Source organism: Marmota monax, unplaced genomic scaffold (assembly GCF_021218885.2).
Source record: "Marmota monax isolate L192 unplaced genomic scaffold, Marmota_monax_Labrador192_F-V1.1 WCK01_AAM20220418_F8-fsc00013, whole genome shotgun sequence".
Taxonomy (NCBI): Eukaryota; Metazoa; Chordata; class Mammalia; order Rodentia; family Sciuridae; genus Marmota; species Marmota monax.
Window position 1 is genome coordinate 902,287 of NW_026692202.1, and position 11,285 is coordinate 913,571.

At 38.6% G+C, this 11,285-nt stretch overlaps 1 protein-coding gene across 1 annotated transcript in view; it reads left to right on the forward strand.

The window, feature by feature from the left end:
* The window catches only part of Ak9 (adenylate kinase 9), a 134,305-nt gene extending 126,781 nt beyond the window's left edge, over nt 1-7,524 (forward strand). The window contains exons 36-41 of the mRNA XM_046430075.2: nt 253-449; nt 2,402-2,571; nt 2,977-3,075; nt 4,863-4,965; nt 6,274-6,388; nt 6,808-7,524. Coding sequence (XP_046286031.1) covers nt 253-449; nt 2,402-2,571; nt 2,977-3,075; nt 4,863-4,965; nt 6,274-6,388; nt 6,808-7,019 — 896 coding nt within the window. The 3' untranslated portion in view covers nt 7,020-7,524. The remainder of the gene's footprint in view (nt 1-252; nt 450-2,401; nt 2,572-2,976; nt 3,076-4,862; nt 4,966-6,273; nt 6,389-6,807) is intronic.
* Nucleotides 7,525-11,285: the final 3,761 nt, after the last annotated feature.

Sequence of the window (11,285 nt, forward strand, 5' to 3'; positions counted from 1 at the left end):
TATGCAAATATATAGAAAAAAGACTAAAAGGATATAAAACTAACAATGATTACCTCTCAGGAAGGGTGTTAGTTTGAGATGTTGGAGGTATGAATAGTAACTTTGACTTTTTACTTTATCATTTGGAATTTTTAAATGTGTGGTATTTTTGTATAGTGCTGTGTAATTGAAATTATTTTATTTTTTAAAAAAATCTTTGTTTCATATGAAAATATATAATAATAATAATAATAGTTAATGTATTAATAATAGGGAAAGCTGCCCTCATCAACAAGTTGTGTATCACACCTCAAGAACTGATTTCTCGCCTGGGAGAATTTGGACAGTTCTGCCCTGTCAGCCTGGCAGAATCATATGAATTATGTGACTGCTCTGTAACTGACTCCTTGGAATTTGCAGCAGAGTTCAGAGGTCACTATTATAAAATGAGTTCCCAGGAAAAACTAAATGTAAGTTTTTTTTCCTAAATCCAAATACTTACCAAGGATAGAAAGTACCTTATCTTGGAATTCATCAAAGAGCAAGGGGTGGCCACTCCTGGAAACCCCCAGAAACTTGGGACCAGAAGCCCCATTATTGGAATCTGTGTCTCTGAAACCAGTGATCAGTCCTGAGAGCAAATCTCAGGACATATTTTGAAATAGCAGAAGCCCTGGGGCAGTGATGGGCCCTTGGCCTTAGCCAGCTATCAGATAGGGAGAGCAGATGATTAGCCTCACCAATATAGAGGGTGCTGAGCATAGAGGGCTCAACTCATAGGTGGGCATCCAGGAGATTCATCTCCAAAGGCTGCAAAGTAAAGAAAAGAGTCAATAGAGGCTTGGTGCAGTGGTACACACCTGTGCTCCCAGCAACTAAGGAGGATTGCAAGTTTGAGGCCAACCCCAGCAACTTAGCAAGACTCTAAGAAAATTGATGAGATCCTGTCTCAAAATAGAAAATAAAAAGGACTGGGGATATAGCTCAGTGCAAAAGTGAGCCTGGGTTAACTCCCAAGGACCAAAAAAAGTCAATAGAAATGAAACAACAGGTGACATATGTCTACTATGTACTACTATGTACTGTACTTTTAAAAAAGTGTATGTGGTTCTTTGTTTTGTTTTTGTTTTAGCAGTACTGGGATCAAACCCAGGGCCTCATGTATGCTTGGAGAATACTTACCACTGAGCTATGTTCCCAACCCTTAAAATTTTTTCTGTACCCCCACATACTTCATACAGTTTTCCCTCAGTAGAGATTGGTTCCAGTACACCTCCAAACAAAGATACAAAAATCCATGAAAGTCAAGTCCCTTATACAAAATGGCATAGTATTGCATATAACCTACACACACCTTCCCATATGCTTTATGTCATCTCTAGATTATTCATAATACCTAATACAATGTAAATGCCACATAACTAGTTGTTGTTCTGTTTTGTTTAGAGAATAATGACAGGGAAAGTCTGTACATGTTCACTATAGAACCAATGTTTCTTTCCTGAGTATTTTTTATCCCTGGTTGGTTGAACCCAAGGATTTAGGCCCGGCTGATAGAGAGGACCAGCTGTTTATGTCCATGGATATGGAAGGTCAACTGTACTTCTGGGTGTGTTTTTTGTTTGTTTTTATAGCACTGGAGATTGAGGTCAGGCATGCTCTATCACCAAACTACATCCCCACCCTTTTTTAGTTTTTATTGGGGGATAAGTTGCCCAGACTGGTCTCCACCTTGTGATCTCCTGCCTCAGCCTCTCAAGTAGCCAGGATTATAGGCACGTGCCACCATGCCTGACTGTACTTTTGTTTAATGGAACAAAAATGAGGTTTTGTTCTGGAATTATAATATCCATAATTTGATGATATAAAATGGTTGGTAGTTGAAGGCAATAATGAAAACTGATCAGATGTCTCTGAACATTTTATTTTCCTCTGAAGAAGTAGAATTATTGTTATTTCTTTGTTGAGATATTCATTTCTTTCCTCTTTTTAAATAGTATTCCCAAAACTTAAAAAGTAGAAGTGACATTAGAGATCATGTATCTGGCCTACCCTGTCCATTTTACAGAGTAACTGACTCTAGAGAAGTTAATTCACCTTCCGAAGGGCATTACTCAACTAGTTAATTACTCTGCAGGACAGGAAGACTGGCCAGCAGGTGATTCACACTGCCTGTCACATAGTTGAAGCTCAACAATTCATTTTTATATGAATGAATGAGGTGAGGAGAGACATGATCATTTGGGAGATTACCATATGGAACTTCCTACTGGAAAAGTTATTATAGTGTGGAGAACAACTCTCAGGTGATTTGAAGGGCACAACATTGCAACTGAAAAGAACAGGAGAGCCTCCATGGATTTTTTACAGGTATACTGTAGCTGTTTTAAAAGGTCTTGCTTCTGTAATCCTTTTTTAATAGAAATTTTTGGAGAACCCAGAATTGTACGTGACTCCCTTGGCACCTCATCCACTCCCACCTGCTGACAGGATTCCCAAAAGGCTGACGCTGTCAGAGCTGAAGAGTCGATTCCCCAAGTGTGCAGAACTCCAGGGCTACTGTCCGGTGACCTATCAGGATGGAAAACAAAGGCAAGTTCTCACCCTCAGAGAAGTATAGAAAGATGCCCCTATTCAGAATGAGTACTTCTTAGCAATCTTAAAGTTTTGATCAGGCTGGTGCCGTGTCGCACGCCTGTAATCCCAGTGGCTCAGGAGGCTGAGGCAGGAGGATCATGAGTTCAAAGCCAGCCTCTGCAAAAACGAGGCACTAAGCAACTCAATGAGACCCTGTCTCTAAATTAAAAAACAAATTAGGGCTGGGAATGTGGCTCAGTGGCTGAGTGCCCCTAAGTTCAATCCCCAGAATGGCTGCTACTTTTTAATTGGGAAAATGTTCTGTTTCTTCTTTGGGCTGCATAAGTAGAAAAAGAAAACATTGACATTTTGTTTACACAGAAGGGTGTTTTTTATTTTGCTTTGGTTTTGATCTTTCAGATATGAAGCCCTCGTACCTGGTAATATTAATTATGCTGTAGAATACCGTGATCGTATATATATTTGTGAGAGTAAAGAAAAACTTGATAAATTCCTGAGGTGAGATTATTTACTAAGTCATAAATATTCACTGAATATTTTCTGTGTTCCATGCACCGTGCTGGGAAATGGAGGAGTAGAGAACAAGAACTAACCTTGCTGTCCCAAATCCTGAGGCTTCTGGTAAAATAGACTTCAAGTACCTGATAACAACAGCCTGTGATGGGGCCCAAGGGTGGGAAGCACCTGGAGTTCTGGGATCGAAACATGAAGCCCAAAGGCACAACTGAATTGTTTAAATGAGGACTGAGAATGGGCTAGATAAAGGGACAAAAGGACAAGTTCCAAGCAGAGGGACCTACAACCAATCTGGCCCTGGGGATCAGGCAACTGCAGAAATTCAGCATGGCTGCATGTGATGTGGAGAGGGAGAGAGACAGAAGTAAGGCTGGAGGAGGTGAGCAGGGCCAGAGTGCAGAGGGTAAATAAAACCACCATACAGCACTTGGACTTGACCCTAAGGAGAGTATAAATATACTGTCTGGTATTAAGGTAGGTCAGTGTTAGAATCAGATTTGTTCCAGAGGGAGACCACTATGGAGTGTTGAGTTTGTGTTAGAGGCAGGAATACCAGTTAGGAGGCCGATAGTGTAGTCCTGTCCAAAATACTATGATATAGCCTCAGCAGGCTTGGGACCACACTCTGCTAAACACCCACACAGCAGTGTCAGAAGTATTTACATGGGAGACTGAAAAAGAAGAACCCCATAATAAGAACCGCAGAGAGATGAAAGGAGAGCAGGATAGGAGGTGGAGGGAAAGACAGAAAGTCTGTGGGAGGGAATGGCCAACAGGTTTAAATGCTGCTGGGAGGTCAAGTTATACAAGGACTGAAATGCCTGTGAGATTCTGGTCATCCCAGGCCACTGGTGATCTTGGGAATAATGTTGATTAGAGTGAGATGAGGAGTGGAGTGGAAGAGAGATGAGAGGATTAGGACCTCCTGTAGTTCAGAGATTACAAACACAGATGTCCTCAGCAGACAGGAGGAAAAGGAGCAAAGGGAAGCCGGTTGCTTATGAAAGAGGACAAGTGGCAAGTGGTGGGAAGGGCTGCAAACTGGGCCCCACAGCCCCTGGCTAAAGGGGACAGCAGTTGCTCATGTACTACCAGACAGTTCTTGTTTCCACAGAAGTTGGAAATGAATTTTCTTTAAACTTTATGATTATTAAACATTCATGACTGCTTCGAATTTTTAAATAAAATGCCATGTAGATCCCATCACTTCTGTAGCTAGAACTCTTTTAGTTTGTGATCTCTAGGAAGACTCATTGTTTCAACCGTAGTAAGAAAATAGCTGTTAGGTGCTGGGAGCAGTATAAAGGACTGAAGGAGTGAAGTTGGATTTTCTTTAATAAAGAAATTATGAGTGTATTTAAATGCAGATATATGGGAATTCAATAAAGAAGGAGAGAGAAACTGCCATAGTAAGATACATGGGGGGAGAGGATGCAGTGGGGAACCAAGTGTGGCCAGGGACTGGTCTTAGATAGGAGGTCTGCCAGGAAAGAGGACCATATGTGTGGCTTTGCTTGAGCAGCCGATGGAGGATGGCTTCCATCCAGATGGCTTCCTTCCTGTATATCACATGGCATCTGCCTGAGGGATAGAAGGAGGTACTTAGGAAATCAAACTAGAGGAGAATAAAGAAAGTTTTATATAGTTGCTGTGAAAAATAAGACAAGGTGAACAGGGCTGGGATCCCAAATGAAGTATACGTCTATATTTCTGAATGTGCAGAATGAATATATTTATGAGCATCCATTTAATGAATTTTGTGTTTTTAGGTTTCCACTGAAATACTGGGATCAGAAGCTTCCACACAAACTACCTCCACTAAAGGAACCAATAAACCTTACTAGTCTCCCTTTGCCTGGCTATCTGGAACAGGTTTTGTTACATGATTTTTCTGTGATACACATTAGAAAAATACAATGGTCTATTCTTTTCAATTTTTATTTTGGTAGCATTGAAGTTCAAGACAGAGTTTTATTAATTTAAGTTAAAAATCCACTATTAATGTACTTAAGGGTAAAATGTGTGAAAAGCCCCTACTTCCACAGCCAATTCCTAAATATCTGCACTAGAGTGAAGAAAGAGTAGATCATATAAATTTACTTAAATTTGACTTATAGTTGTTTGGTTTCTTTTTCCTTCTTTCTTTCTTTCTTTTTTCTTTTTTTTTTTTTTTTTTTTTTTTTTTTTTTTTTTTGGTACTAGGAATTTAACCCAGGGAACTTTACCACAGAATTTTTCCTTTTGAGACAGGGTCTTGCTAAGTTGCTTAGGGCCTCACTAAGTCACTGATGTTGGCCTAGAACTTTGTGATCCTTCTGCCTCAGCCTCCCAAGTTGCTGGGAGTAGAGTCATGTGCCACTATGCCCAGCTGGTTCCCATTTTAAAATTTCAGTCTGTACATTTTTTCATAAGTTGAAATGTGCAGATTCAGTCTCCAAGCAGCTTCTTCACTGCTCAAGAGTCAAGCTGCAATACCAGACAAATATTTTGCCCCAAATCCAGATGAAGCTATCTACTGGTGTCATCTTATTTAATTTGGATGTAACTCTTTTTAAAATAGTAAGTTTATCAGTAGTTGACTACTATTTTGACAGCTGTTTTTAAAAATTCTATAAAATAAATGCCCAGGACATAATTTTATACCTTTATCACAAATTCTTAACTACATTGTCTTTTTCAATGTGCTAGAAAGTTAGTCTTCAGTCTGGTTTAATATCAAAATTCCAGGGAAGCTCACCCAGAAAGAAATATTCTCATAAAGGCCAAATTTTATCATTAAATTCTTATCTTCTGAGCTCTGGAATTTTGAGTGTGGTGATAATTCTGATCTTTTGAAGCAGAGATGAGCCCAGATAGCTCAAAGCCCAGTGGTCCCTTTTTTCTTTTCTTTTTTGTTATGGAAAATGTGCAACATATAAAAATAGAATGGTATAATGAAGCTCATGCATGTATCCATTACCCAACTGGTACTAAGTCAATTTACATCTCATTTTTCCTAATCAAATGTAGTTAGTATATTCTTTCCTGTTGGCTATATGGTCGTCTGACTTTCTTTATAACCCTCATTCACAACCTCAGGGAGGTTATTTGAGGAAAGGAATAGGCTTCTCTATTCATCTTCACTGAGAAAAGAAACCAAACTCAAATAAATACATGATTTAAATTATTCCCTTCCTACAGGGTACTGCATCTTCTTTAATTAAAGCAATGAATGCAGCAGGATGCCTGAAGCCCAAATTCCCCTTCTTAAGTGTACAGAGATCTGCATTGTTGTATATAGCATTCCATCTAAAAGGTATGTCTTTTTTAATGATACACTGCTCAGAACTAATTTATCATTCACTGTAGTATACATTATAAATACGATAAATAGGATTGTTTAAACTGGGGTGGTTGCTTCATTGAAGAGAAAGAGAGAGAGGGAGGGGCAAATGCAATACAAAATAACAAAAAATATCAAAACTGAATAGCTAGTTTTAAAGCAGGGACTATAACTAATATAGTTAGTTCTTAATAATCCATGCCACAAAGAAAGGTGAATATAGACAATTATGGTCAAAAATAGAATCCTCAAATCCTGTCTGGAAAGGACTGTCTCCTTAGCCATCCATCACGGTGCAACTCACTTACACACCCAGTTTTATTTCTCTTTCAGTTAATAACTCACTAACCTATCAGAAAACATTCACAAAAATTCTGTGGAATTTTCTACAGCATTTAATCCCAAAGGTTCTGAATATACAAGAAAAAAGTATAAGAAGAAGATGGAACAGTTTATGGAGAGATGTGAACTCATAACGTACCTGGGTGATAAGATGACCAGACAATACAAGGAACCTCAGTTTAGAGCAATTGACTTTGATCATAAATTACAGACCTTTCTCTCCCTTAAAAATATAGACCCACTTAGTGGACAGTTTGCTTAGGTTTCCACAATCTGAATCTCAAGAGTTATCTCCAGGTGATAGAAGAAAGTTGAGAGAAAACTGAAAAATCTCTCCCTCTCTGAAGTACATTTCCTTCCCTGAGTGACGTTCCATGGTTTCCAGAATTCAAATGGTCTCAAACGTCTACTAGCCAGGAAAAGTTGCTCTTCTGTAAGAATAAGTTTGAATATAATTTTAAAGTGTATTGCTCCTTGCCTGAAACTTTGATGCTTTAACAAAACAGACATTTATTTAATTTCATTTAGGATATTTAAATAACCTATTTTATTTAATAAACTTATTTTCCTTTCTAAATTTTCAATAGAAAAATCTATCTCAGTTAAAATTACTCATATAAAATGTTAGAAAGCTTTGAGAAGCAAAATTAACATTGATATAAACCAGAAATTTTGTTTATACTTTTCACATAGGAGTTGTTTATAAACTTTGTGAACATAACACACTATCATTTTCCCGACAAAATAAATGGGTAATTTTGAAGTAACTGACTGTCTGCCTGCCTCTTTACTTGAAGTTGAGAGCAAACTGAAGCATACTTTATATATTGTTTTGTAATTAGAAATCACCTGAAATTTTAGGAAAGATGAACTCTTATTATATGACATCTATCAAAATATATAAAATAGAGGAAAAATGTACTAATTGAATCTGAATGAGATTTTAAAAAATAAGGTCAATTTTTCAGCAGCAGTATTAAAAATCTAAAATATTAAATAGTAAGATTGGCTCTCTCAAAAATACAAACATTAATTATGTAACCAGTAAATCTTGAATTCTCTGAGTCTTAGTTTTTTAATCTCTAAAATCAATGATTTAGCTCCTTGATCCCTATAATTTCAATAAAGTTAATTAAAACTTGAAGCCTGTTTTACATATATTTTTATTATACATTTCATAATAAAATAATTTTTAAACAAATAGAAGCCTATTATCAAAGTTAGGATAACCTCAAAGCCTGGTTCAGGAGCTGGGGAGTAGTTGCTTGGAGCTACAAAGTTTTCTGTTGATGTAAATTCCACCCTCTCTTAACTCCCTTCCTTTACTTACTACCTGTAATTTACCATATTCCTATCACCAGACTACCTTCTGCTGAATTTTTCATTCTTAACAGGATACAGATGTTCCCAAGTTTCAGTCTATAGGTAAATTGAATTTCCTTTACAACACTTCATTTCTTCTTATGAAGGACACCAGTCCCATCAGAATACACCCAAGTGTTTCCTTGGACTTCCAGAGAGTATTTCACATGCTCAAGAGCGAGTCCAGAACCACAGGATATCAGCCATCTCCTGGGATCATGTTCTCTAATATGACTTCTGCTTCTTCCTGCTGATCCCCTGGCTGGAGCGGGGAAACCTCCCACATTCAAGATAGGGCCAGTTTGGATTCCAAAGAAAGAAGCAGTATGCCAGGTGATCAGTCCAAAGCATTTATTAGAGGAACTGATGTACAGAAGGGGCTGCAGTGAGATAACGGGTATTCTACAGAGGTATTGCCACAAGGAAGAGGTCAAGCCATGGTTTGTATAAGAAGGTTTAAGGAATTTGGCTTAAGGCCCAGGTTAGTTTCTTTTAGTATTTAGGGCAACAGTTTAACTACTTTATCAGTGTTTGCTTGGATTCAAGCCTGTCAGGAAAACATGCAGTTGGACTAATCCTAGAGGCATCAAGACCCCCTGTGTTTCTCAGGACAGAATAAAAAGCAAAAGAAACAGAGTGTGGGTATGGGGGAGGGGCTACAGCTTCACCCTGAGAATTCTACAAATCCAAGAAATGTCTTCTGAGCTCCACCACCTTCATATGTCACAGTTCTAGAGCATGATCGATGGCTTCCTCCAGCCTTTAACTGCCAACTGATCATGACCCTCTCCTTCCTCCAGTCTCCTGCCTGGTTCTCCTGAACCAGTAAGGCACAGGGCTCTGTTGATAAAGTCTCCTTGAGTCCTTTCAGCCTTCCCAAGGTCAAATGAATTGGACAGGATAGAAATTGGATTGGGAGAAAAAAGAGAAAAACTCTGGATATTCCATTTCATCTACCAATATTCACTCTGTAAGTGATTTAACTTAAATGGTTCATAATCTATGCTCTGCTAATTCTACTATTATATTCTAAATTTCAACAGGCATGGTGGAATCCCAGGGGCTTGGAAGGCTTGGAAGGGGCTGAAGGATCCCGAGTTCAAAGCCAGCCTCAGTAAAAGCAAGGCGCTAAGCAACTCAGTGAGACCCTGTCTCTAAATAAAACACAAATGGGGCTGGGGATGTGGCTCAGTGGTCGAGTGCCGCTGAATTCAATCCTGGGTACCCTCCCCCTAAAAAACACACACACACACACACAAAAAGAAAGAAAGAAAAAGAAAAAAAAACACGGTTGTGGCTCATTGGTAGAGCACTTGCCTAGCACATGCAAGGCACTGGGTTTGATTCTCAGCACTACACATAAATAAATAAATAAATAAATAAATGAATAAATAAAATAAAGGTTCATCAACATCTAAAAACTTTTTTATCCCCAATTCCATTCTCAGCACTGAATTATGATTCTTTAATTCATATTGTATGTCAGATATGGCTATCTAGTTGACATCTCAAATTTAATTAATAGGTCCATCTTCTACTTGTTACCTAATCCAACTCTTCTTCCTCCAGATAAATGAATGGTAACACTGTACAAATGATCTGGCCCCAAACCCAGGGTCAATCTTGATTACATTCTTTCCCTCACTCCTCCTATTGACTTTCTCAGTAAATCCTGTCAGACCCCCACCCCCACACCATCAAATACCTTGAATATGGGCTTTTTCACATCTTGCACTGTTCACCCTAATCCCTAATCCTTATGTCTGTACCCATGTCCCTCTAGGATCTAATCTTCTTCCTGCAGCTGGAGTAGTCCTTAACTACATAAATCAGATTTCACCAGTCTTTATGAGATCTTCCATTGGTCCCCATTTCAATTAAAATAAAACCCAGTCTTCTTATTCTTGGCATAAAAGACTTTACGTGACCTAAGCCTTTCTACCTCTTTAACATCTTCTCTTTTCCTCTTCCTTTCTTTTGGATTGATTTCATTTCTCTACACTTGTCAAAGTTATGCATTCTGTTTCCATCCATTGAGAAGCTATCCTATTCTTTTAACAAGAATACACAAAATCTGAAGGTAATCAATCTTACCCTTAAAACATAGCATTACTGATACATTTAAATGGTATTCTCATTTAAAATTTTTATCTAGTTTGTTTACTACACCTAATTTGTAGATGCCCACAGTTTTTACTGCACCATTTTTATTGCAATCCTGTGGCAGCAAAAAATAATGGAGCAGCCACGTCTTGTACTGACCTCTGCTCTGCTGGCACGCAGAAGTCAGGGAGAGCTCCCACTATCCCATTTGGACCCCTACAAATCTGGAGGACTTGGAGGTAATGTGTGGCTTAAGCCAATTTTAAGAAAAACTAGTAACATTTAAGAGACTGGTAATTACATCTTCAGCTTCAAAATCATGAAGGCTGTAGATGGCATGCTGGAGATCTGGAAGTGGAGGGGAAAATAAATAAGCAATTCGGTATTAATAAAGCATGAATCAAGAGGGAAAATGCTGAAATAAATCATTGGAAGAGGGGGTGGAAATGGACTTGAGCTGGGCTTGCATCAAGAGCTTAAGCTTTATATCAAGAGCTTAAGCTTTATCCAGAGGGCATATGGGAGCCACAGTGGAATCTAAAGGGGGGTGTGACTCTAGTTTCTGCCTGTGATTTATACTTGGAGACACCTCCCAAATGCCTGTGTCTTACAGGGAACCACACTGCAACCAAGACTATGTAGAAATCTTTAACAGTCTACTGAAGAGAGACGATGAAAGTTCAAATAATAATATTTTTAGTCTCGGCAACCGTGAATTAAACCAGGCTTTTACTGAGCCCACTATATACTTGTTCTTGCTAACATCATGCCAATCCTACCAACGGGGCACTAGTGTTAATATCTCCATTTTAAGAAAACCAAGAGTGTGAGGATAAGTAACTTGCCCAGGTCTCTCAGAAACCAGGTCTGTTGGACTAGAGTGCTATCTTCACTCCCTTGGACTACAGCGTTGGAAGTGGGGAGGAAAGGGAGACCGATGTGAAAAACATCTAGCAGGTAAATAATAGTTATAATATTAGAATTAGATGATGATGACGACGACGACAAGAATGAAAGGTAGAGGCGATTTCGGTCGTTTATCACACATTCGCATTAGGCAAAA